This window comes from Opisthorchis viverrini, assembly GCF_000715545.1.
Source record: "Opisthorchis viverrini unplaced genomic scaffold opera_v5_150, whole genome shotgun sequence".
Taxonomy (NCBI): Eukaryota; Metazoa; Platyhelminthes; class Trematoda; order Opisthorchiida; family Opisthorchiidae; genus Opisthorchis; species Opisthorchis viverrini.
This window is the reverse complement of record NW_008751806.1, coordinates 392,659-420,619: the sequence shown is the minus strand read 5'-3', so window position 1 is coordinate 420,619 and position 27,961 is coordinate 392,659. Positions and strand designations below refer to the sequence as shown.

Here is a 27,961-nt window from a genome sequence, read left to right as displayed (position 1 = left end):
TGTGCAACAGTGTCTGTCGAAAATGATTGCTTCTTTTGGATTTGCGAATTTAGATATTGTCACTTGTGTCAGCATGGTGATTATCCGGTGGAGCTAGTCTCATGGCTGCGCATGGCTGTGCCACCACCCACATGGTTGAACCCAAAACAGTGTACGGAATTTCTTTCTGGAATTCGCCGCTTCTATAGGCGTCTTACTGGTTCATCAGTATCAACTGAGCACCGAATTCCCTGATACGACTGCTAGTCTCAGGCTGCGTATGGCTGTGCCACCACCCACATGGTTGAACCCAAAACAGTGTGCGGCATATATTTCCGGAATTCGCCACTTCTATAGGCGTCCTACTGGTTCATCAGTATCAACTGAGCACCGAATTCCCTGATACGACTAATTAGTTGGCCTCAGAGGTATGCAGTTCGAACAGGCCGGCTCCGATTCATTCCCCCCTCCTGCATCAAAGTTGCCGCCTTCGATGTGTAGCTACCCAGTTCTCAAACCAACTGAACATGCCATCGCCTCCAATTCCTAACTGTATCTCTCCCGCTTTCCACTTTTGTTGATCAAAATTGCAGCAACTGGAACTGTACCAAGGTACATGGTTTATTGCTTATATATTGATTGATCGATTGATCTTTTGCATTCAAATGACCACTCTTGATGTGGGACTAAAGAGATGAACACGAGGTGTTGACATTTCCACTTTTATTCTCTAGTGTGGCAACTAAACGTATTCGAAGGGTACGCTATTTTGTGTATGAAAAACTCACGTGAATCCTCCAAGCTTCTTATATTCCCGATGCATCACTTCTCGAACCAGCAACGCTTGGTCCCTGTCCAGTCTGCACAAACAGAAGGCCCTGAAGCACAGGTATCGACAAAAGACAATTAAATATGTTGTGTAGTTAGTCAAGAACGGGTTACTTGAGAGAAACAACAAAGCGACTAACCATGTAGCCGGTTTGATTTATCCTGTATGGGAGATTCTCTCCTGAGTCTTCAAATCTCACACTACTAACAATTCATAAGTAGCTGAGGGGAAGAATAAAATTCAACCAATGAGTGGAACATCCGTCTAAAAAGTGGTCACTGGAAGAAAAAGTTAACATGTGTGACCACGTGATGTGGATCCCATAATTGAAGGAGAAGTGGCACTATGTCCTTTTTGCGTGACAGGTAATCACACTGATGATCGGCCACTCTTGGCCGAACGGTAAAATGCTTAAGCTACTAGCTGGGAGACAGGGAGCTCAAGCTTTTTGGAGTTTTGTGAGATGAGCACTGCTGGTGATGGAACAGAAAGACAACGCTTCCTGGTTTTTCAGTATAGATTGGCTCCATTTGCGGGACGAACTCTTTAAAAATTTCCGATTCTTCACACACCACCGCAATTGATTGATTTGTTACCAGAGATCTTGAAATGACTATGAACATCTTCGACAGTCCACCACCGGTTTTCCTTTCAAGTAGGACTGATCCTCGAGTTTCCATCAACTTTATTTCATTACTTGGAAGGGAATGAGGTTGATTACCTGAAGTCCTATACTCATTTGCAACTTAGCTTAGTGTTAAAAAGAGACTCAAACGGATATCGACTGAATCGCTCGTTTATAATAATTTTGCTTTGAGTAACCAATCATCGGTGACTTATATGGCAACCAACGATCAATGAGTTGTAGTCACCAGTCCTTTGTCACACTAGTGACTCTTGAACGACGGCGCCTTTCCATTAGGGTCCACATGGAGCATTTTCCCATCAACTCTCTTGTGTAAGACTCTTAATGTCCAAAAGAGCCAAACTTTTATTCGCAACGGAATCGACTTGGTACACATGGAAGGTGGAAAATGTAGACAATCATCACAAGACATCCAAATCACATGACTAACGCATTCACCGTTTGGAAGCACCTGCCTGTTTCTACTCACAATTGCATGAGGACCTGCTTGTCCGTACTGACAGTTTGGGAACGCACTATCCCACAACAGGCATCTCCGCTTTGATGAAACCACAACAAAAATACAAGGCTTTCACAATGCTAGAAACGTAACGATTAGGATTTCACGAAACTATGCCTATTCAAGAACAGTATCTTTCCGATTGGTGGTCTGATCGACCGTAAGAAATCAAGCTACCGTTCAAAAGTGAACCAGAAAAAAGGCGAATTCCAGCCTCAATGATGTACCTGCAACGAGTTCACCGAAATACATGATTGTTAGAATCAATAATCATGAAGTCAGTTTGCTGTCTGATACATTGAGTAGTATAAGTGTCATGTGTCATTCAACTGGAAGAGGAATCTGTCAACCTTTCTGGCATCTATTCACTCATGCTGTCCGGAATGCCGGTGGGCACTCCTTGCCGTTATCAGGGGAAATCAATGGTTTGCCACTTGGAAGTTGTATTTGCAGTATTTTCTTGACAGCCCTTCTTCTGTTTTGACGCAATAATTACAGGGATTCTACACCAAAGTAGAATGCACCTAACTCCAGTTTCCCTCTCACTAAAATGCATTAGTAATGTGTCTGTTGGAGTTTGAACGCTAGACATCCGATAAGTGAGGCGAGCTTCCCACCAAGTCTCTCCACCGGTGCATTCTAGGCGCACCTGGTTTATCCCCTCTAAGCAGGTGAATGCATGCACGCTTGAGTGATATGACTAGATAACCGAAAAATTAGTCCAAACATTCGGTAACCTGTGTCTACCGACTGACCCAAAAGACGGGTGGCACCCATCTCGATAGAGCCACTGACATTCAATGTTGATGATCTCTAATGAAGTACGCTCATTTCTTTGTGTAAACGGCAGTTGTCCGAAGGCGAATTTTTGTAAATCGCATAAGACTGACCAAAATTAGTCTAACCAGCTTGAGATTTCCATATCCGGTTCCAGCGATTTTTCGGCAGGCTCAGAAAAAGCATGTTTTGGAAATGTTCATCTTCATTTGGAGGAACTTAAATCTTGTCACCGACTGTTGGGCGTGGTTCCACACTGACATAGTAGCCTCCAGTCCATTGTGAACTGTGCCCCGTCGAACATTCGACAAGCAATCCAGGTAATGCTTTCGAGGCTGTCCTTGGCTATGATATAATTGTCGTAAGAGTCATCCCGGAAGATTATATGAATCAAGTCCTATGCTGCGTAAAAAATTTTGATCTCGAGCTGCGACAAAGTAGTTTGTGAAGCACAATATACACTCGTTGTGACAGCGAAGCATGATGCAGAGAAAACAGATCCGATGACAAACTTGCGGGCCCCCGTCAATAAGTCACTTTGCATTGTATAAATTGAAATATACACTCGTTGTGACGGCGAAGCATGACGCAGGGAAAACATATCCGATGACAAACTTGCGGGCCCCATCAATAAGTCACTTTGCATTGTATAAATTGCTAAAGTAATTTTGAACCGCATTCATAGACTGTACGCTTCCTCGCTCGTAAATGGCTATCCGTAAGCACTAAGTTTGACCGGTTACACGTGTGCCAAGTAACTTAACCTACTAGGCAAAACATACTATACTACTGGTGAGGTAACTGGAGACTCTTCAGTAGCCCAGGACCGGTCTCGCCCTTCTTCGAATTCGTCCGATAGGGGCGCAAAAAAACGAATAATTTAGCTCTATTTAATCGATTCTCCCATTCAAACCATAGTAATGTGCGAATGAATGCAGTTCACAAAGTTCACCTTCCTATTCACCAAGTATGTAGTCTCTGATCTTTGTTTTGAAGAAAGTACACCGGGTGTATTGCAGCTAATATTTTATCCTCCACATAGTTGCTTATTTTCAGAGATTCTGAAGGCATCCTTGTTCGCTTGGTGACCGTGCTTCCGGGTTACAATCTCAGCATACAAACCAACATCATTTTTGCCCTTGACGATAGCTAATTTTATTTTCAGCTGAAGGCATCCTTGTCCATATCGCTTGGTGACCGTGCTTCCGGGTTACAATCTCAGCATACAAACCAACATCATTTTTGCCCTTGACGATAGCTAATTTTCCAATAAAAAGTCAACGAAGGAAATTAGACGCAGTAATTACCTTGAGCGTAACAAATCTTTTTTAAAATCTTCCTGTCTTTCTATGATCTTTTCTATCTTGTGTATTAGAAGAAACAGCTCCGAACGTAACGGGACCATAAAACAGCCAATGGAATAACCGTGTTCTTTGAGACGGATTTAGTTGGTTGTTCTTCAGTCGTCGTTGACAGATGAGTGGTACTCTTAGTATCACTTTGACCGCTTGTACGCGACAGTGATCAATAGATCAGCCGGTTCACACGTTCATTGACTTCTTCTGGTTCGGCTAAGCTCACCAGAAGATCAAGCGGCTACCCAGACCGGGATTCACGTTAATAAGAGGGCATTAAGGAGACTGTAGTCCAGAACACTTTTAAAAATGTGTTACGATCCCCTCGATGAGATATGTAAGTGATTTCCTAGACGGAGGTGTCGCCCAGTTGAACGGAAACTCGTTATAATGGTTTCTCCTCTATCCGAGCGTTCTTCGACAGGTTTAGCAAGAGTCGGAGAGAATGGGCTGTTCGGTCTGAAGTAATTGACCCAGCTGTTTGATAATCTTGTGTTTACTTGCTTGTCACATACGAGTGTGTTTGGCCACCGGTTTCCGTCACCTAAAATTTGAGGAACTAGTGTTTATCGACCAAGAGGGACTTTGTGAGGAATACAGCGGTGCGTCGCAACTCCGGAATAAATCTGGGATCAACAGACATCAGAAGCCCTAATCACCTGAGAAATAGAGGAGCATGGAGGTCTCTGGAGCGCATTTCAGGGAATGTACTAAGGAGGCACTAAGGAGACTATGGTCAACAACATTGTGAAACACAATATGAATTTTATCTCCGAAATGGACGGCCAGTGAAACTGAAGCGTGAGAGTCTACAGTTCCTTCTTCGTGAAGATGTTTTTATCGAGTGTTGAAAATCTCAGTTATTCTGTCGAAAACAACATAAACAAGTCCACGTGGCCTTCGCTGATCTACTGTGAAGATGAATGTTCCTGAATGTTCCTGACTGTCATCGATTTCTACTCGAGCTTCTGCGAGCCTCCTACCTTCCCCCTATGAGAAGCTTTGGTGAAGTCGGCAAATGTGAACAACCAAGCTCTCATCGGAAGGTCTAATGAATTAAGCACTGACAGATTGCACAAGCAGACCACAGTGTGGTTGAGTCCGCCCACGAAATTTCTTCTGGATTTGTATTGATTGTATTGTAGTGTATTGTACTGAATTTGTATTGTAAAAATAAGTCAGTCAGTATTTTTGAACCGCACTTCTATTCGGTTTGCCTAGAAAAACTTGACCAAAGCTCTAAGCATTACTCAGTCACTCACTTCGGGCCGATATAAATCATTGTGAGTACAATCCACGTCACCAATAGCATGAGAATCGAGATAGGCATGGCGAATGCCATCCAGGAACCAAAGTTTAGGCCAGTCATTTCACCATAACGACTGAGTAAAATGAAAAAGAAAACAGCGATTCAAGGAAATTTTACGTTCTCCGTTTCGAAGACTTTCCAATCGATTGTTTCAAACTTGTGATATCAATGAAGATAAAGTTGAACAATGCTCGTTTAACGGCATGCGGGCACAAGTAAAGTTGTAAAATAGATTCTGAGTGAGTTCGAGGACACTGTATTCACTAACTCTTGCTTACTTATGGACGTTTACTATCTAAGTGTTATGTTAGCTCAGCCGGAAGAAATATTTTCAAAAATTTGGCCAAGTTAAGGTTAGTTTCGTCACGCGCTACAACAGAAGTGTGACAGCTTTAGATGAGACAGAATGAATAAGTCAAATGACCACCGGAACTGGCGTAAAGACGTATACTACTGATGGAGTATATGAGTAGCCCATGATCTAGTATCCAAGCTCCGTCCTCGCATCTGCTGAAAAAGCGAAGTTTATTACATAAATAGTGAGATCGCTTCGCAGTGTTTGTTCACGATTCTGTAATAATTAATCAACATCCTGGAAATTTCAAGAGAGAGCGGGAGAATGTTCACTTTAAAAAAATGTGCATATAAGGTGTTTACTTTCATGTCTGATGGCTTGTAACCGTGTTTCCTGTCAAATGATTTCCTAGCGAAGAGCTTTCCTCCGTTCACTGATAGTATATCCGGACCATTACGAAAGTGTGCCGGTTACAGATCGTTCATCACACGGATCCACTGGAATAAGGCACTAGAAAATGGGGACTTAGAATGGGTGTCTAGGTGACAAACGTCTCTCGACATAACGTAGATCCGTGTTCCCCCAGTTAGTGACGGAGCATTCTACTGGGTGAACTGCTGTGGAGGTTTCCCGACGGTGAACTCACTCATTTGAGTTTTACATTAACTTGCTGCATCTGTGTCTAATTGTAGTCTTTAGCCCTGGAGCTTCTTTATTATCCGCTTACTGAGCCGCACGTGACCCACTTTCTTTGCTTTCTGTGCTCACTGAGGGAAAATAATTTCAAACATAGACTGGGAATTTTGCCATCAACATCTCCCATCAAACTGAACGAATGTGTGAACACTCATGCGTGTTTTTGAATGTACTACTGACAACGTACAAGCAGACGACAAATTATAGCAAAACTATAGTTACCTGTTCACCTGTCCGAAGAATATTGCATTCGGCCCTGTGCCCGTCACCGTGGCCAAACCTCCGCATGTCGATGCGTAGCAGACTGCTAAGCTTAGTCCAATATTGAATCCACGGAGATTAACGTAGCGCATGGATTCCGGGTCGGTCTTTGAATCAATAGGCGAGGGGACGTGCTCAACTGTCAGGGCTTGATTTCCAACTGAAGCGACTGGTAATTTGTCTCTGGGCTCTGCAACTTCGGAATTTCGTTGGCTGTCCAAACGCTCACTGTCCAACGTTAAGAAAGCCATCGGTAGTAACGATAATAACTCTAATGATTATTATTGCCAAATGGGCTGTTCGTTGAGCAGGACAGACTCGGATCTCGGGTGGTACACATACAGGGTCTCTGTTAGTTTGCAAGTGTCCTAATGGCTTCGCGTTCTTCCTTCGTTGGCATTCTTCTGTATGAACTACATAGAGGGAGCGACCACTTTAACACACTCCCAACAGACCAGTCAAAATCGTCCCTAGTGAGAGGTGGACTCTCCGTGCAGTGAGTTGCAACAGGTCAAGTGAAGTGTGGTTCTCCCGCAGGTTTATCGTTTAGCGCTTTCGTTTTTATCTTTTAAAACTCCTAGTGCTTCACTGATTGTTATCAAACCTGCAGCGAAACAGGATGGTTTCACCTGCTTCTAACTTCTAAAATGCGTGAAGATGTCATTCATCATATACATTTGATTACATTCTGAGTAGATTTTCTCCAAAAAACTATTGATATTAGAAGTTCTAAAACGTATAGGCACTTACCTTGCGCTTTCGACGAATCTGGTTTCATTCAGTTCTCGGATGGCTACAAAAAGTGGAAGACATTTTGAGCAGGAAGCCCATAGTAACATGCCTACTCTGGTATCAAAAAAGCAAGTATTTCCACGTCATTTCCACATATATTCTACGTAGCCTCAACCTGATTTCAGCTTCAGCTTTTCGTCAGTCCAGCTTTTTATCTCTCCCCATTGGAGCAGTTGATCGTTGTTGTCCCAAGTGAGTAGGACCTGTTTACGAATCGGCACGTACTCTTATTCGGGCTAAAACACGAGAAAATTAATCACGCAGAATAGTGACGATACAAAGTTTTCAAAAGGCTGGTCACCTATTGTTCATCAGTGACTGAAGCGAAAGGTGGATCTAAAACTCATCTCCACCTTAGGTCTTCATGAGTGAAACGAATTTTCTCCCTGTCAAGACGTAACGTGCTACTCATAAGGTTGCTGAAAACCCTTCATGGAAGAATATTTACAAACCTCATGAGCAGTGTACTACATCTATACAAGTTATTGCAATATCTTGAAGAGCATAGCAACTGGAACGTGAGGTAGCCTGGTGAAGGCACAGTTGAATTCAGTTGAGTGTCCATGCAAACAAGAGTATTTAGCAGACCGCCCCGGCTATTTAGACTGTATTATGCAGAGAGTAAAAAGGGGCATCTAGCGTGTAACACAGCAGCTTAGTTGCAGGTAGTTATTTGAAGTGAGGAATTTCAGCCATCTTACGCTCAAAAACAGCGAGGAACACCCGTAAGACGAGGTTTGTGAATGAAACCCAACGAGAGTGAAGAAAGTGTCCAGGGGTTTCGGCTTTCTGTCTCAGGTTCGCTCAGGGCAAACTCGTAGATGAAATTTCCAAGGTCTGTTGTACTGTCAAGAAACTGAAAGTAGCTCAGCAAGACAAAGAATTCACCATTTCTATGAACTATTCCTTTGAGAAGCGCTCGCTCGAGAAGCCACTCTTTACGTGACCAGGTGATTTGAATTTCATTACTGAGGGATGAGTAGTGCTGTATTCCGTCTAAGTGAGATGTAAACAAACTACTGATTAGCTGCTTATAACTACATTTAGCTAATAGCCTGAAGATTGTGGGCTTGAATAGCCTGTGAGGTTTGCGAAATGCAAAGAGATTTCTTGCCTAAACTGACTTCAGTTCGAAGACAAACTCTCTATCAATAGTTCCAGACTACCTCACGCTATCGAGAACTCGCATAATTTGCCTTATATACTGAAACAAAATGCTATAGGTGAGTACCCTCAGAAGGGTATCATCTGTTTGTGAGTGCTATTCTAGAAAATGTACAGTAGCTCTCCCCATTACCCACACTTCATTTGCATTCAGTTGAGGGGAGATCGCTTCAAAAGAATACCTAATAACTTGCCTTACCCTGATGGCCATCCTTAGGGAGAATGTGACGGTCATTCAGATGATAGTAAATTCAATGACTGGGTTTGAAGAACAGAAACCAACCTGGTCTACCAGAAGTCAAGCGCTTCATACTTTCCCGTCCTTTTGAAAAATCCATGAACCACCGTATGTGAACGATATCTCAGGTGTCGCTCACCCGGCAACACAAACGGAACCATTGTGCCACGTAGGCACAACCCAGTCGGTCTTCATCCAATCTCTCCGTTCAACTTCTTCCTATGAACAGCTTTCTGAATACGATCGCATCCACTGACAAAATCTGGTCTGAAAACTTGGGTCACTCAAAACGTGACCAAAAGCATTCGGACTGAGGCTTATCAACTGCGGCTTGGATCTATACAGTAGTGTAAACTAAAACTGTAGTTCTGCCTTCATCCCACAGACGAGTAAAATCACGAGTAGTATATCATTGACAGACCGTTTAATAGGATGTCCACTAAAAGTCGGTCTGACAAAATACCTTCTGGTTGAGAGAAACAGCGTGTGGGGCGAAGGATTTCACATCCACGTGCAACCCTACAGGTCTTTGGTTGCCTTGGAAAGTTCACATCCAAATCGAGGCACTACATGGTGGTTTGTTCGCAGGATGTGTTCCAACTTCGCACCCTCGTTGGTCAGGTCTCGCGTGATCCGAACTGCGATACGAATTATCCATTGTCAAATGAGGGTAATTGCAAATAACACCGTTGGATAATGGAGAACAGAAACATATAATGGTGTTGTCAAAACAGCGCGCACACACACACACACACTACTTGCCGTCAGTGTGAAGTCGGTCTAGTGCTTCAGATCAAACAACTTGAAGGTTGATCTTGTTAACACACCTTTGTGACATTTGGTCGGGTATTAATGAAGGTACGTCAAATGAATGCATTAGAGAATGGTGCAGTCGAGAAAGCCTATGTGGCAAGAACGCCAGAAAAACAACTGGCGTGACGCCAGTCATATGGACAGTGTTTTTCATTAGATTTTGTGCGGATTGCAAGTGGTGGTGGAGAGCGCTATCTCTGGAGCGATTTTGCATATTCCCGTTGGTTATTTGACGGTTGGAGTACGGTGGCGTATAAGAAGTGAGCTGTTTAATCGTCTTTGGAATATATTCGTTTACTGACGAACCAATGAACTCTAGCTAATAGGGATTTCATTTTTGCAAACGTTTTCTTACCAAATGAGACAATCAGCTGCGCACTGATGATGTCTTCTCGCTTGGTGAAGTAACGTTTGTCAGTAAATTGATAAGCTCGGCAGACGGGTCAACAGCCACGTGATCAACAACCAGTTAACGCAGCCGAGCTACCAACAAGATTTCAACACAGAGTTTTGAGTTAGAAATCTTCCTGACAGGAATTTCAACACTATAGTCCACCCAAGCCGGGTAGCCAGAGTCCCAATCAACTTGCACCAGAATAAATCAAAGTGCCATCGATCCTTTTCATATAGGTGAACAAATGATCTAGTGTTTCTTGTCTTTGAAAGCTGGATTTTCCGGAGCAATCTAACGTGACTGTGGAGACGTTTTCTTTTCTGTGAATAGACTACTCAGACCACTACTCATTCAACCCTTAGTCTCAGTTCATTTCATCGAGTGTTCTGGTTGCTCTGACATATTTTTGATCCTTAGGGTGTTAATAGATGCCAGTTTGAATGAAAAGTAAAAAACCTTGGCTGTGAGGAGATTTAGATGTCTTCTAGTGGAGTTTGCACTATCTGTCGGAAGATGACACAACTTTGACAGGATCGTCTCTGTTTATTATGTTGTTGGGAATAGCCCTTCGATTGGTCTGGGAATTTCCAGATGTGCTATGGATGGGTTCCTGGCTGTTCGACCCAAAAGTCTACAGGACCTCGGCAAGCATGAAAGTGAATCAAGATGGATGAGTTGTGGATCGCTACATTCTTTCCATATTTCAGACAAATCAAGCGGGAACAGCGGATGATATTCAGGCTTGTAGCACAAGATGTTTGGGCAAGGAATATTCTTGAGATGATGCGTTATGGATAGGCGAAATGTATCGCTTTTGGACGACGAAGGCGGGAAAACTCTCCCTTGTGTGCTAGGGAAAAATATTTTTCGAATAGGTTGGAAAGATTGGAATTCCAGTGTCAGCCAAATTTCCATAAGTTCTTGACTATTTTAGTCAATTCATTCTTCAACGCGTCTAAACTACACATTTTCTGACCTCGGTGAATCAAAGTTCGTATGAGGTCCGTTTGTGATGGACAGGTGTATGAAAATGTGACTTTGCGATAGATTGTTTACTGGCCTGATTAATGAAAAGTGTTCCCGTTTTCCTGCTCTGATGTGAATCAGACAGCTGCATGGGTAAAAGTGAACGCATTTGAGCATTTTGTTGACCACAGTTCAATACAGTGTATGTATCGTCCAGATAACGGGTACATGTTGGGAGATTATCTTCACTAGACTTTGGCGAGGTGTGTTTCAGTTCTGCCACAAACTGCTCACCTGCAGCATGTCTGTGGGTGAAAGCATAACAAACCCATCAGTTAATCTGTCGACACTCCGATGAGATTAATCTGGGAACTGGACATCGATTTAACGTTGCGTAATTCACCAAGTAATTAAACATACCCTGTCACACAGAAGGCATGACCTAGTCAGTCAATGGGGGACTCCTATTTTGAAATTGCCAAATTTTTCTTGGCCACACAGATCACAATTACATAACGAGGGTCCCGTAGGATGTGGTGAGTACACAGTTGCCCGGCCGGTCGAAAAAGTCAGCACGTAAAAAGAGATTGACATGAGCGTCACTCACCAACCTCTATAGCATCCATACTGATGATCACGGCTTCCACGATGGTGATCATCATGGCCGTCGTGGCCGTGTTGCTCATCCACATTGACAGAAACCACGTGGGTAGCATGACCCCAAGCATTAGCCTAGGGAAAAAAACGAATGAGGAACAACAGTGGTCAGTACACAGTAACTGGGACACACTCAAGCATCATCTCGAATATACGTGGTACTCACATTTTGGGATCACTGCCCACGACCTTGAGAACCGATAGGGCGATACGCCGATGCAGATTACGGTGCTCAATAGTGCAGGCGACGAAAAGCCCTCCGACGAACAACATCACAGTGTCCTTTGGATACAAATTGCAATGAGAACAGCGATATCGTTTTTTTTTTTCAAAAAAAAAATTCCAGTAGGATAAATGGCGAAGAATACAGACTACTGAGATTTGAACTGCGTGAGATTCAGTAAGATGCATATTTCAAGCCATCCTTCAATTTGCTGCAACAACCCATGTAGGTTCCGACAAAAACCATGCTTAGTCTGGGTTCGTGCTTTGCATCTGAGAAAATATCACACTGTGAGGAGTAACCGGCTTGCACAGTTGGGTACATACTTATTCAAGTGATAATGACCAACAGGTCACGTTTGTTAGACCGATGATCGACCATATGGACTTCGGACATACTTAGAACGCCTTGCTTGGGACTGTGGATGCATGACCGTGATGCATTTCAAGGAGATCGCGTCTAGGTGGGAATACTTACATTGCAGTAGGGACAGCGTTTTGCACGCTCGTGCATCCAACCTAGGTGAACAGAATGAACGCGCACTATTGCCCACCTGTAAATGGCGTTGCATTCAAATTTGTCGTGTAACGTCAATGACATCGTTGTCTGCTCTGTTCGGTGTGTACTGGAATCATACGATGGTCATACGGTGTTGATGACTGATTTCGCCGTTGACCTCTGCCACATCATACTCCTTCGTGTTCAGAGCTGTCCTCACAAGGGTTGATTCCACAAGTTTCAGCTGATTCATCCCACAGACCATGTTGGTCTATGGTCCTTTCGACGAACGGCGTCGATTGTTTTCCTGTTTTCGGCCTGACAAAATTCTATTTACTGAGATCTGTCTAGATCACAGCAAGCTCCAGAAGCGGTGCTGTTTTTTTGGACGGGGTAGAATGCGGACGACTGACAGAATAGTGGCCAAGCCCGGTGACCAACGCCTTCTATTCACACGAGTCAATGAACTAGCCTGGCCAAAGACTGAAAGTGATTGCTGTGTGATGGCCTGTTGGAAATCGGCCGAGCAGCACCGGACGTACTTTGAATCGCACAATAGCCAAAAATGCAAACTTGAGAAGGAGATTACGAAATGTTTGGGTGATGTCGGTGCTACTCCACTTCCAGGATGGGACTGAGGTATCCTCAGTGCGCCTGGTCGTAGACACTGCAAGGTGTGGCTACCAACTGATATCAGTGGCGATCTTGTCAGTTTCTGTCCACATTGACTCAATGAGTGCCTGAAGATGTAGACAACTCGGAATGATTGTAGTAAGCTAGCTCCAAGTCCTTTCCCCCATGTACCTTTATTCTTCTCTTCGCAGTAACGCCTTCAAATTGATCATGTTGTACAGCAGTGAAGCATCGGTATTGAACACTGATGCCATCTTATCGATGATGATGATGATGAAGATGATGAAGTCTCACTCAGTGTATCGCGTAGAGTGCTGGTAAAGTCTCACTAGTGTATCGCGTAGAGTGCTGGTAAAAAACTGAGAAGTCTATGGGTGGTACCAGATAAAATCGACGCTTTCGTAGACCTAGATGAAACTCGTATGACACTGAATTTGTAGGAACTCCTGAAAGGGTATCGAGGGAACAAGGTACGCCGATCCGTCTGGTGTACTCGACCATCGAGTGGAAATTGGGGTAATGTATAGGGAGTGTGATTAAAACAAAAACGGGTTTGCACATCATTCCAGTACTTATACTGCCAGTTGTAACAGATGTGTTCACTCTCCCCCCCACGAAATCACATCCTGAAAAAGAGCAATTTCACCAATAATAGGCGCACAATCTACGAAAGCTTCTTGATGTACATCAATCAGAAGGCTATAAGATTGCCTGCAAATAAAAACAACTCACCATCGATTTCTCCAGGGTCTCTTCTCAAACTCGTTCAAGTTATTTGACTAGCACAAGTGGGCTTCCTTGTACTGTTTTAAATATCCCCGAGGAGAAAGTGCAAAGACACGATTGCGGTGGAATAGCCGGATGTTTAATCGAACATTCTTGGCTGATATATNCGGTGAAATACTTTGTTCATATGATGATGTTCTGAAATATGAGTAGCTTGGGTGCGCTTATTGGTTGTTGATCTGTTTTCCGAGCTTAGCAGCTGCACTGCAAACTCATTACCACCAACCGAGATGACATCGCCAGTGAGGGGTTGAGTGCATAAATTCCTCCTTTTTTGCGTTGCTGACCTAAATTTCACAGAGTAACCAATTAATCTAGAGTGATTATTGCTTCCGCGGCGGTTTTTGCGTAATTTTGTTGGTCAACCTGAAATCTTGGTTGTGTTGTGATCTCACTTCATTGAATCTGATTGGTTCTCTGGACGCTGTCCATTCGACATATCTGTTCCGCGCTTGTGATTGGACTGTTTCCTTCTTGCTTTTTGATCTAATTTTGTTCCACTGACCTATTTCTAGTAGCTTTCTTTATTTGGTCCGATTGATCAGTTGGTTGCCGTTAAGTTATTTGATTTTTCATTTGTTTCACAGTCCCGCAACTGTGTACTTCTTCGGGTAAATATCGATATGCTTATTGATCGATTTTCGTTTGCAGTCCACACCTCAGTAAACTCGCATTCCTGTTGTGTTATTGCGTGGGCAAGTTTTTGAACATCGCCTTATCTGAAATGATGTGCTTCTCCCTCTTCGTGAGCTGAAACAAGTGATATCGTGTAGTATCTTCTGCAGACAAGTTTTCTTTCACCCTGGTCACAGTTATCACACTGAAGTTCGTAGTCCATGTTTGCCTCTTTCATTGCATCCAACCTTCCCTTTGATTTCGAACGGGTCTTGAAGTTGGTCGTTATTCCATGTTGCCGGAAATATCCTGCAGTCGTTTTAACGACATCTTTTGTGTATGAAAGCCAGGCTCGTTCTCCTTGTGTTGACAAAGTAGCCCAACGTTGATTTCTTAAGCATCTCCAGGATGAAGCTGCCAGTATTTTGGATTGCCTATTGGGCCGCCGTCTTCAACTCTGTTTTGTTGAAGTGCGTCCCAATTCGCTTGTATATGGTTAAAGCACATCTTCATTTATGACAGTATACTTTGCCTGTCTGTTGTCTCCATGACGAACACATGTGAGAACATCTCTTCCGTTTCCATTGTGATTTGAATGTCGGGAAACACGTTTTTCAGCATTTGATTCTCTCCCATGAAAGTTTGTCTTCCTTTACATTGGCAATTTTGTCGTCCATATGCTGTGCCCACAATCTCAGTGTGTGGTGTATGCTAGTGCAGTTTCTGCATTATAATTTCGCTAAGGAATCCCGAGATTGATGATCCTGTTGGTGCTCAATTGAGTGGTTCTATATTGAACTCGATGTGCGTTGTCAGTCACAGATTTTTGCTTTTCCAAACGTCCCGTTTATGGTCCAGAAGTTCAGCAACTGTCATTCTTGCCGCATTTAGGTACCTCGATGTGAATAGTGAGGTTACGTTGTCGGACACCGATAGTTCATATTCTATTTTCAAGTTCCTTGGTTCCTCCTGAAATTGTCCTGCGTTGTCGATTGAATAATGAGGCCTGCTGGTGCGACGATTCACTCGCCTCCATAGTTCGCTTGATGTTTTATGAGAGGGCTCCTGGTTTTGAAACAACGACGGGATATAATGATACCGTTCCCTTTTGAAGATGGTAGAGTCGGGAGCTTTAGAGTCACCGACTTTCAGTCACCAACACTCTTCCTCTTTGGTTTTGTGAAGATCCATCGGGTTCTTCAAGATCCTATTTATTTTGTTTGTGAGTTTCGCGGTTCGGTCGCTCTGAAGACGGCGGTGCAGTGTTGTATCACTGGGTACATCGTCGGTGAATTCCGCTAGCAAAAATAATGATGGTTTGACGATGCTTATTGCTTCTTTTTTTCAATAAAAATGACCAATATGTTTTGCTTCACATGATTTAGCTTATTGTCTGATGCATGTCTCCAGTGAGATTACTCGATTTAAAGGCCGCTTCAAGACTGACCAAATATTTTGGATTGCCAGCACCCTCCAAAGGGTACGTTTTCTTCCGCTTCCATGAGTTGTCTTCTGGGGAGGTTCCTGATTCATGCGTTGCTGTTGCTGAACCAAGCTATTTTGACAGAATTTGCGCTTATTCCTTTGGCTGGTTTCTTCTCAATCGTACGTTGCACCTACACTCTATAGCTGTACTGAGTTGTTCTACAAGTTGAAGCCCCACTGTTCTCATTCATGTTTCCCTTTCTTAGTTCGTTGTGAGCGTCCGTAGTCATCAGTCTGAACACACACCTACCATTCTGTCTGGTGAGCCTCCACAACTCAGGGCCTTTCAGTGGTGGCCTGTGGCATGCACTGCGTGGTAATGCGTTTTGTCGCAGAGTGGCGTCGCAGAAATGACTGCAAGATGTTTAGAGCAAAATGGAATAACACTCACCTCGTTGCTTGTAAACAAGTTGAGAAGAATCATTTCGTTGAATTATGCTGAATACTAGGTAGTGGCGATTCATGATGGGCTTGGTACTGTTTGTAAAACCCGCCGGAACCCGCTTGTGGCCATGTCAACTTGGTGAAACGAAAGAGTGCATTCTCAGTTCAGCTGTCCTTTGTCATCTGTTAGAACATCCAACAGTATGGGTGTGCACCACTTAACATTGAGCTTTGTTTGACACATGCGAAATCTTTCTGTAGGTTTGTATCTGTTTTTCAGAAAAGTCGAACGACGAACGATGTGTTTTTTCCATAAATGTGCGGAACAAAGCACGAAAAGCAGGAGTTTGCCACCCGAACAGCTCTACATTAAATAAGGATTTATGCCTGACGAATTTAAATGGAGAGAAACAAAAATCTGAGTTGTGCTTACCCACTCAGAAGAAAGTCGAAGACGAACGATGTGTTTTTTTCCATAAATGTGCGGAACAAAGCACGAAAAGCAGGAGTTTGCCACCCGAACAACTCTACATTAAATAAGAATTTATGCCTGACGAATTTAAATGGAGAGAAACAAAAATCTGAGTGGTGCCTACCCACTCAGAATGTTTCGACTTCACTAGCTCTTCCTGACTATCCCACATTCCACACTTTCGATAGCTTCTCCAACTTTTGGTGACATCCAACACAACTAATCCAGTGCCATCTTGTCTTTGTCCCTAATTTACCTAGTTTTTTGAGGTCCCCTGGTGACTCCCAAGTCGATCGGGTTCACACATAACTCAGCGAACAGTATCACAAACGCCTGTCTTCAGTTTTTGCCACTCTCTGATCCAATATGTGCTACGTACCTTGTCTGGGATAGCGTTTGTCATGCCAACCGAGCCAATCATCGCAATTAGTTCAACTGGATTATCAGACACTGATGATTTGAGCCCACACAGCCTGTATGAATGGAGCGAAACCACCCGAATTAATGCATCTGTGTGACTGCCTGTCTCTTTTCTGTGGGATACTGATAGCTAGCCTAGCACCAACCAGAACCGGTGACAGAATATGGCGTGATTCGCGTTATAAGCGTGTGCAGGCACTTTCAATTCCGTTAGATTCCTTTTGCATGAAGTCAGTTTCATCGGTAATCAGATGTGAAGACAGCTGGACGACCCAAAGGATATTCCGCAAGTAAGCACCGGCGGTGATAAATGTTGACCGTCGGTCGCTGCGTGGGTGACTTGTTGAATTTTCGAAATCACACCCAATCACACCCAGGACAGGCCAATGCGCAACAAAACCGAGGAACGGACCGGTAAAAAACGGACCTGAAATGCCCCAAAACAACCATCCAACCAACCAACCAATGGAATACGGGGCATACTTTTTCCGTTCTAGAAGACGGAACGCTCTGATTACTAAGCACATGGTAAGCACCCAGATTTTGAAGAAATCGATCGATGCTACTTATGGACTGACAGTATGAAGCACAAACAATATCAGTTAATACGCGTCCACGTGTTGGACATAAGCAAGGGAGTCTTCAAGTTGGGTTCTGTGGTGTACAAACAACTACAGGAAGGCTGTGCCAAACAGATCACGGTTCGATTCCTGTGACCATTTTATCACCCACTCTCTTAAACAACATTATCTGGCACCTTGGGTAAAACGCAGCCTTCTAAGTTTAATCCACCAGGCGCCTGCGTAGATTGGCCTCATATGCTGCTGCTGACTTTCTTTGTGACCTGAGGAATCCTGCCCCTTGGTAAACTGGTACGACCACACCTTCATTTCGGATTCGCTCGTTGCTGTACGACCACTCAGATGTTCCGCATCCCGAACTTTTTCTGCTTTATTCCGAAGCCGTTCACTGACATGATTCAGGAGATCTAACTTTTGTAATAACTGCCGCTAAGATTAATGTCGGTATTGCAGCCAATCAGATGGCATGAGATATCCTTGTTGTCACTGTGGTAGGCTAACTTTTGAAGAAACACATGAACTACCGGTGTCTTTCCGTTAAGAAAACTCATTACGAGGGGAGAAGCTCTGCTCGGTGCACCAATACATCTGACCCAAGAACGAGATCGTTGAAACTTACTGATCAATAATATAACACGATTACAAAATCACTCAAGATGCACGTGCGGATTTATCCGTCTTGGTTAAGGTTACGGTAAGGTTTTTTGTACAGTCAAAATCAAACAACAACAAAGAATTTCTCTTACGTCTATACTGACGAACCAAAATTTGCAATCAATTTCAAAAGTGACCGGCATCCAGTTTCAGAACGGCCACACAGTGATTCTAAACCGGGTCACCGAAACGGAAGTCCGCTATACCAACCGTCGGACTACCCGGTTGCATGCGGGTTAAATTCAATTCAAACAATTTATCACTTATAAACCCTGTACCATGGTTTCCGCTGCTACAGGTTCGATCATCGAAGAGTGGGGGAGTTTGGAACGTACATGCAAGCGTTGGAATTGAGCCTATGTTCTGGAAGTTTTGGAACTAACTGTCTACGTATTGAAGGCGATAGCTTTGATGCAAGAGCACCTCAGACTGTGCTACTGGGCCATTTCTGCCAGTGCCAGTAACCATTGATGATGAGTTGGGTCCTGGGGTCCTCAGTTGGCAACGAGACTCCGTTTACTGTTTGCTTACTTCGTTGCCAAGTCATACACCTCTTGAGCACTTCCACTTAGCACAGGGTTGGGAGAAGTGGGCTCCACGAGGCAGGTAGTCTTTGGGCATGCAGAGCACATGTCGTAACCGGCATAACCTATCAAGTCATCTCTCGCGGGGGAGTTCTTTCTACCTACGACGGTCTGGCGTACCTCAGAATTACTCAACCAACGTTTCGCAGACACCGATGGTCAAACACTGATATCTTTCGTATGTCCTCTGCGCGTAGGGACCACGTCTATGATCCATAAAGCAGTATTGATCGCATTGCTGCAGTGTAAGCTCTGTCCTTGACAGACAAACTGTCGTCACTAGGAGCCATAGGTGGGAAAGGTCGCCAAAAGCTTTCCTGGTTTTCCTGATTCGAGAAGAAATCTCATCTCCACCGAGCCCGCCGGAATTTGTAGAACTACTCAGGCAAACAAATTCATCTAACACGTCGATTGACCCGTCTTCACGCATTAGGTTTGGGTTTTGGTGTGAAGGTAGGTGTGAAGCTCTTGCCGAACCGTGCTGTTTGTAGTCCTGAAGGATCTGAACAAAGAGCAATATAGTCTGTATACCCAGGGTCTGTGAACGAACGTCCCGGGAGCATTTCGACCCCGAGGTTTCAGAGGCAGGCAGAGAAATTTCAAGTGGCATATCAAAGAAGAGAGGCCCGAGAGGGCAGCCTTGTCATACACCACTGGACGTGGTGAACTCAGGCGGAAGTTTGCCGCATACTCGTACGCGCACAAAGGTGTTCGCCTTCGGTGCCCTCATAAAGGATATAAATTTGGAAGGGACACCTTCGATCGCCAGACACTGCCAAACATTCTGACTATCGACAGAATCCAATCAGCTTTCCGGTCGAGAAAAATGATCAATGTGGGGGCGTTTGGAACCGTGGCGCTTTTTAGGAACTTATCTTAAGGTAAAGTCATGGTCGATGCATTCTTGGCCAGGGTGGAACCCAGATTGATTCCCACGAATCTGTCTCTCCCTATAATCAACCAACCTGAGCAAAATGCCAGAGAGCAACTTAGATGCGACGGATAAGTGGGTGATGCCACGATCACTGTTGAATGACTTTATTGTGCTCTTTTTGTAAACTGAAAGGGCATTCCACTAGTATTCTGCTTTGATTCCAAGTATGGTCATCAGATTGTTCACCAGAACCCCATCACCTTCTATAAAGAATGCGGGGTGAAGACCACGCGTGTCAGGTGTCTTCTGTGTTGGAAGATTGATATCTCACGCTGGATTTGTGTCTTCTGGGAAGATTGATATCTCACGCTGGATTTGTGTTGTTGACGGCGGGAGGCTGGTGTCGATGTTCTCAGTGGGTTCTTTCAGCCAGCTTGTAGAAGATCAACTGATCTGGTGTTTAAAGCATTCAGCTAACTAAATACTGATGGATGGTCACTGACACAAACATGGGCATTAGTCCATATATATATTTCTGCCCTACCGATGTTTTTTACATGGTCCTATTCAATCCCATAACGATACCGTGAACCTACTACCGATTTTGTTACGTTCATGCTTTTTGATACTTTGGTTTGGGGGTGGGGCTATGGACCCGCACCGGCAACGTGTTCCATCCACATTCCTTTCGCGTCTTTACCACAGGTGCACCAAAAAACTAAGACTCGCATACACACAAATGAGAGCAGAAGCCGGAAGACGTTATTCGAACGGCTTGAAAACCAAATTGCTACTCGTTCAGTCCACTGCGTATCAGAAAAAACATGGAGCCAGCCAATCGACCGCAAACGTCATACTTTTATGTCTAGAACTGGAATACACATGCTGTGCACCACGGGCAGAATAACGACTGGGCTACACACACATGCACGCATATGTACTTATGAGCCAAGATTTGTCGTATTCAATGTCTGCATTAACCTATTCGTATCGATTGGACCAAATTTTGGTTTTTTAAATTTTCGATGCACGAATTTCACTTTGGAGCTTCAGCGAACAAAAACTCAATAAGTGAACATGTGGAACTATTTTTCCGCGGTAACTGTTCATCTTACGCTTTTCTGATCCGAGCACATAATGAATTCAGCACAAAGGAAACCACCAATCCCTGGACTACAGTTGGACAGTATGGGATAGTAACGTCTAGATCGACTCTACTTCGGGGGTTGATGGCTCAGCAAGCAAAGACCTCTTAATAGGGCTCTTTCATTATCTGAGAGATTGTCTCTTCTGAGTGTGTATGCCCACTGTTTAGACCAGAGTGCTACCACCAATATGACAAACTCTCAATATCAGCATCTACTGTTTGGCTGTGGTATTTTCAGGACGCATTGAGTTGGCTAACACATGACAAGTTCAGGTCAAACAATCTGAGTTTGGTTCATCTGCATGGCCACACTACTGAGGGTAAGGTCCGGTGACTTTGCTAAGGCCTATCAACCAGCTTGAACCCACCAATCAAACATGAGTTTGCTTTTGTCTTCCGATTGGCCAATCCATATGTCCTTGGTCATCATGATCATCATACCTGTACGATCTCCAGAGTCTGCTATCCAGTCAGTTGTCAGACAGCGGCCTTCTTGGGGTCTCGCGCCAGCCAGATCGGTTCACGTGTGTTGGTTAGTGTGGGTGTGTTTTGGATTCAACGAAGGTAAGGAACATGTTGACATTAGAGAAATAGATAGTGACTCTTCCGACAGCTTCTCCCTAGGTATCATTCATCATTCGATATGGGCTGAATTAAACAGTCAGACAGCTATTCCTATTCCGGAATCCGGTGCTAGAGTGCAGCTGGTTTCTTATGAGGTGGTGACTGTGAGACTTCCCGAACAAAAACAAGTAACAAAAACCAACAACCGTTGGGCAGAATGATGCCAGTAGAGATAAATTCACACGCCCGCTATTCGGGCAGTTTGACGGAGGTAAGACATGCTTCCAATTGGTCCAGCCCCGTTCTCTACAGACACTGATGTGCAATTATCACTCTTATGAGTTCAGACTCAGAAGAATTTGAGTGCATCCCACTGTCGGAATAGCGCTGTCATCGGAGATGGACTAATCGGCACTCTCAGAAGCAGCTGCAAATTGACGGAGAAAACCGGTCATGTGACACGGTCTCCTTGATGGGAACATGGAATATTGAGTTTTCTTTATCCACCTTGTCAACTCAGGGAGAAGGCACGTCGCTACATGGCAGTATCTGTTTGACCATGGTCACTATCGGATAGCAGCAACCAATCAGAAACCATCGTAGACCTTGACCTTGACGAACTAATGTAGCTTTCTTAGCTTCATACGATTGTGACCTTCGTTTATCCGAAACACTAATTTAATCAACACTCGGAAACAATTTAGGTGAGTGGCACTTCTCATAGAGAACGATTCACATGGAAGTAGCACTTACGTCAGCCAACATAGTCAGACCAGGCAGTTAGATACTTTCGAGATTTAAGCACATCTCTGGATGAATTGAACGGTAGTTTCGTGACAACGTCTCAAAATTTGGTTTGGGTCTAACACGGCACTTAAAAATCAATAGGCACAAAGTCTGCATACTAGTTGTCCACCTAATGCTAGAAAATTGATGTTGAATTCGTGTCCTCGTCTATTCTCATCTGGCCAGTTGATTCTCTGCCATTTTGAGCTGTCCTGTTAAAATGGCAGGTTCATGCTAATCTTGAAATCACGTGACGCACTTGGGCCAGATTTGGAAGTCAACTATTGTTAAGTACTGTTTGGAGTGGATCTGAACTGTGGAATTCGTAAGAACAACCAAATGGTCAAACCGGTTGCCTTTTTTGGTAGTCACAACATTCACGAGACAATCATTCGTTTTTTGGGGGATGACTTCTGCTACCGAGTGACTGCAGCGAAAAAGTTCTGATGTCGGCTGGTTCACGAAAATGCAAATATTCGGTAAGACGAAACGTGGCCAGTGTGACATAGTGAAAATGTGCACAGTGCTCCTAAACCACAGCAAGTGAAGGGAGTGAACATTCGTACTTGGGTCCGAACGAAGTTTGGCCTTGCACGGGTGACTTTAGTGAAAGCCTGCCATGAACTTACCAAATTGGACGGGGTGTAATCTTAACGTGCTCTGCTCACCTCCTCACCAAATCAAGTCAAGCATTTTGTTAGTGAGACTGAATTGCAGATCACTTGTTTACTGTGACTGACCAAAAATAAATTTCGATATGAGCGGAAGTTATAGAGAGTTCGCACTCCTATTTCGACGTATTCCAGTTGTTCATCTGACGTAGCTGCGAGCCTTGCAGCTCACCGAAACATTGGATCGCGATGGTTTTGTGGAGATTTCGTCCTGTAAGTAAGGTCAGTCTGTACTGAAAAGCCTCGAGGCACTGTACAGCCGTTTCATCCTTACTGGGAATCATCAGCAGTGCATATCTCATGAAGCTCCGGAGAGTATCGAATCCGTGATTTCTGGCTAGTAGTTTCAACACTCAACCATTCAACCATGAGTGATTGATCAGCAGTCTGATTGACTCGCACTTAGACAGCATATGTCGCCGCTCATCCTTCAACCACGGGATCCACATCACGCGGTCACACCTGTTGACTCGAGCAACGATTGCGATGTATCGGTATTTGCTCGACTGCTTCCAAATAACCTGTGAAGCACGAGAGAATGTCATGGTGCATTTTAGTGGTATGGTTCTCGTTTTATTTGATTCCTGCCTCGGGCTATGGATGCTCGCTTGCGGTGCTTCCCTCAAACTAAACCGATTTGCCTGGAACCAACGATAGCAGTTTGCCCTTTTTGTAAGGCTGTTGTCATTCGATCGATTTTTCTAACCCAGGTAACCCAAGCTGTTGGTCTGTGCTTCAAAGTGAACTGTGCTCCCGAGCATTGTCGACTGTGGCGCTTCTGTTCCTTGATAATGCAAGCCTAGCATGTGTGCCTGTAAGTTTTTCCCGAAGTTCCATTATTGATCGAAGTCAGGCAATCTAGACTGCTCTCGAATGTTGCTTCTGGTAGGCCCTCGTTTGTTAGGACGCCATTCATGATCAGTTGTTTACTGAGTTGTGCATAGTAATCCTTTAGGCTTTAAATGTGAGGTTTTACAAGTGCGCGCAACCTTTGCTGAATCAGTTCGCCTGTTTGTACACGTGAATCGCCCCACAATAATGTAACCTCGTCGTCCGCACTTCTGTGTTACACCCTGGACGGAGTAACTTTGCAGTAAGATGAAACCGTATTCAGTAGAGCGTCTAATTGACCCAAGGTCGTTCTCACAGCTGAATGGATAGTTTTCACTGTTAATAATACTGTTCGCAAGAGTTTACTTCGAATCGTATTGGTTTCGTGGCTCGAAATGCATAGAGCGTCTACTTGACCCAAGGTCGTTCTCGCAGCTGAATGGATGGTTTTTACTGTTAATAATACTGTTTGCAAGAGTTTACTCCAAATCGTATTGGTTTCGTGGCTCGAAATGCTGCGATTTTTGGTGGAGAATGTGACATGTGAAAACGCAAGGGGTTGAGAATTTGGTCAGTTGGTGGTATTCCCCAGTACGACCAAATCGAAAAAAATAATCGTTTAGCTGTAACACCCTTTCAGTGCCTAACCGTCATGCTACGCAAAGGAAGCACGAAGGCTGGGATACTGCCAGGCTGACCAAGCCTAGACAGGAGAAGTCAAGAGGCAGAGGTCGTGTTCGAACCACGGACCTTCCGCTCTAATTACTTGAGCCATCTCGCCATAAAGGCTGTTTGCAGGTAAACAATGGCTCTCCTCTATAGGTTGCATCTCCCAATGTGCGCACCTATTGTTGTGAGCGTGTTTATTCCAACTTTTGACTTGATGTTCAATTTACAATGCAAACCCTAAATGAATTCGACTCGGAGAAAAACAACATACATGCAGTTAGCCACAGAGTTAGCTTTAAAATTGAAATCAGCTGATGAGAAAGTTTACCGAAAAAACCTCCACAAATTGACTGCTTTTCGTCGGTCCTCTCAACTTCTGGTTGCGAATGAACACTGATTGTCTAGTGGAATAGATTCGTTTCAAGAAGAACCACCGAGTCTCCATGGTGTCCACCTTCAGCAGTGAATGTCTCCTCCGTTCCCAACACTGACCACCGTAAAGAGGCTTTTCTCGGCAGACCGTTGATCAGAACCTCACTTTTATGGATATAATCCCATGTCGGTCAGAACAAATGATTGTAGGTAAAGATAGTTCATGCCAAGTTGACTTAATTATTCTTGGGAACTTTCTGACTTGGTCTCTTAGCTTTCTGTTAGTCTATCGAAACGTTGTTCACATGAACACTCATTCAATCGACTTAATCAGTGTGGGTCTTTGTGACCCACACAACGTTGGTGAAGGGATCAAGATGACTAACCTTCATGTATGCAGGACATATTTTGGATGATGGGATCAGTCCAAGAACTGGGGCCAAAAAGACGGGGAACAGTGCGGTCACATAGATCGGGATGACCTCCGTCAACCAGTAGCCAGCCATGAGAAGTAGGATGTACGCGGCTCTGCCGGGCTGTTCAAAGAATAAGAAACAGAGATCATACTTTCAACCGGAAGTAAAGTGGACACCAACGGAGAGGTGAATCAGAATAGAGTGAGCAACGACATATATTGCGCAAAATTGATGGACTACTAATCGCATAAACAGGATGTTTAATCCTAGCAGGAAGACTGCAGTGAGTCGCTCTACAACCAGATTGTTATAGACTGGAAAGTCATTGGTTCTGAGCCAGGCTGCTCACTCACGTCGTCCGTAGAGTGACCATATTTTAGGTGGCGTAAGTGCTCTCTAGGGTGTGGTTTTGCGAGTGGCCCACTTCCAAAGTACAGCTATGGAAGCTTCACGTTCAATCTGGCACAGGTACACTGAGTGTCCGTTTGTTTGCGAGCGTGATTGGTTGGGACGTTTTACTGGTACCCAGCACACTCATTTGCTATCTTTAGTGTCGTCAAGGTGGGCAACAACCAAGTTCCTAGACGACCGGTAGCTTTATCTGGGCTAGTGAGAGCCACCTGGTCGTTCGAAGCAGTCCTCTGAACTCTGACAAATAGATGAGCAAAGGACCATTATAACGCGCCTGTAGAGTAATCTTGAGACACAAAAAGTCCCACCAGTTGTCTAGCTGACATAGTTAGCAGAATCAGCCTCCATATTGGTACCGTGGTCCATCACAGCTATCTATGACAGCTTGTAAGAACGAACCTGAAGCCGTCGAACACCTTGGGAGCACAGATGTCCAAAAAGGCCTATCTACGTACAAGTGCATTTAGGAAACTCAATAAAATTTGTGCCACTGAACCCTTTTCATCAGGTAAGCTGCAAGCAGCGTTTTTACTAACACCAAACATGGCACAGTAGAGTATAGCACATTATAGTATTTAGTAGCCTTATGTAGCATAATGAAGCAAAATATACTGTATCACGTTGCAACACATTACACCAAACTGAAGTTCACCTTAACATGGTAATAATGTAATATAATATATATATATATAATATGATATATATATATATCACTGTAGGATAGCACAGTACAGTGAAGACAGTATAGTATAGCGTATCATAGCCCAGTATAGTATATTATAGTTTGGTATAGTATAGTATAGTATAGTATAGTATAGTATAGTATAGTATAGTATAGTATAGTATAGTATAGTATAGTATAGTACAGTATAGTATAGTATAGTATAGTTTGGCATAGTATAGTATAGTATAGTACAGTATAGTATAGCATAGGCTGGTGTAGTATAGTATAGCATAGCGCAGCATAGCATAGTATAGGATAGCATAGTATAGTATAGTATAATGTGGTGTGGTACGGTGTGGCGTGGTTTGGTATGGCATAGAATAGCATAGTGGTAGAGCATAGTAGCACACACCATAGTGACATTATGGGTTGGTCTGGTATAGTGAAGAGAGCAGTACAGTGTGATGTAGCACACTGTATCATATGCACGGTAGTACATTTTAGTGCTACACGGCGCACCCAATTTGATTAGTTTGTATCAAACACAAGTGTCTCGTTCTTGTCATCTTGTTCAGTTTAAGCCTAAACAACGGTGACTGTTCGTTTCTCATGGTTTTTCACACCTACGCAGCCTGCTTGCTTGGTTTCGGTCACCTTTGTTTAACAATGAGACTAAATCGATGTACATCCAGGGCGATCAAACGGAAACACTCTGGAGACATACTGTTATTAAGAGGTGAGTTTCACAGGCCCTTCTGAGAAATTTCTGCATACTCGGTTGGAGCTGATCCGCCATATAACATGGACAGTCCAGGAGATGACTCTTTTCTGTTCGGAGGAATACAGACAACTGCTTTATCTACATAAACGAGAACTTCGTAATAACGACTTGTAAAAAGCTTCAGACAGCTGGCCAGTCAGTTCTAGGTTCAGGATGCCACTGACGTCACGAAGTGGTTTTTTCTAAATTACAACACATCTAGCTACAGGTCGCTCTCATGGTTTTTTGCGGCTGCTGAGCACGAAACAGCTGTTGAGCCTGGAAAGTAGTTTGCAAAACCTCATTCCTAGGCGATTGGATGGGAAGTTTCTCCTCAACTGCTCGTGTTTACATCTTTCTCAAAAATGTGCTTTATCTTACTGTTGTTGATACTTTGGTGACCTTTGTTACGTTGTGGTCCGTCTCTTCGTCTGCGACTGGGCCATTGAATAATATCTTTTGCAGGGTTTAAGCTCCTGTGCTGTTTGGTCAGTATTCAGCCTGTGCTGCGTTGTGGTTCACCTTCGTTAACGCCAGTCACCTACCAGACTCAGAGCTGCTTTGGGCGTTTTCTTCATTTTTGCGTCCTCAAATTATGTTGCATCGCTGTTTGAAGTTCTTGATTTTAGCTTGTTGCCTCCATTCACCTCTGGTCTTTCTTCCTTCATTGCGCGATCCCCCTACGCTTGATTGTTAATTGTAGACATTCCTTTGCTTGGCCGCTCTGTTTTCTGTGTCCACTGTGGATCTCCAGTGTGTTAGCTGGATGTGCATTCTTGTCAGATGGAATG

General features: G+C 43.9%; 3 protein-coding genes across 3 annotated transcripts in view; all 3 read right to left on the bottom strand.

Moving 5' to 3' along the window:
- T265_06878 (hypothetical protein) overlaps positions 1-11,607 on the bottom strand; it is a gene marked incomplete at both ends in the record, with an annotated part of 39,587 nt that extends 27,980 nt beyond the window's left edge. The window contains 5 exons of the mRNA XM_009172266.1: positions 768-920; positions 5,348-5,467; positions 6,608-6,874; positions 7,397-7,439; positions 11,526-11,607. Of these exons, the coding sequence (XP_009170530.1) occupies positions 768-920; positions 5,348-5,467; positions 6,608-6,874; positions 7,397-7,439; positions 11,526-11,607 (665 nt within the window). The remainder of the gene's footprint in view (positions 1-767; positions 921-5,347; positions 5,468-6,607; positions 6,875-7,396; positions 7,440-11,525) is intronic.
- Positions 11,608-11,612: 5 nt separating this feature from the next.
- Positions 11,613-12,081, bottom strand: T265_06877 (hypothetical protein; the record flags this gene model as incomplete). The annotated part of the gene is made up of 2 exons (XM_009172265.1): positions 11,613-11,745; positions 11,837-12,081. The coding sequence occupies 2 exons, from the start codon at positions 12,079-12,081 to the stop codon at positions 11,613-11,615; spliced, it is 378 nt and encodes a 125-aa protein (XP_009170529.1).
- Positions 12,082-16,186: 4,105 nt separating this feature from the next.
- On the bottom strand, positions 16,187-27,748 carry T265_06876 (hypothetical protein; the record flags this gene model as incomplete). The annotated part of the gene is made up of 4 exons (XM_009172264.1): positions 16,187-16,264; positions 19,277-19,498; positions 25,306-25,455; positions 27,716-27,748. The coding sequence occupies 4 exons, from the start codon at positions 27,746-27,748 to the stop codon at positions 16,187-16,189; spliced, it is 483 nt and encodes a 160-aa protein (XP_009170528.1).
- Between the last annotated feature and the right edge of the window lie 213 nt (positions 27,749-27,961).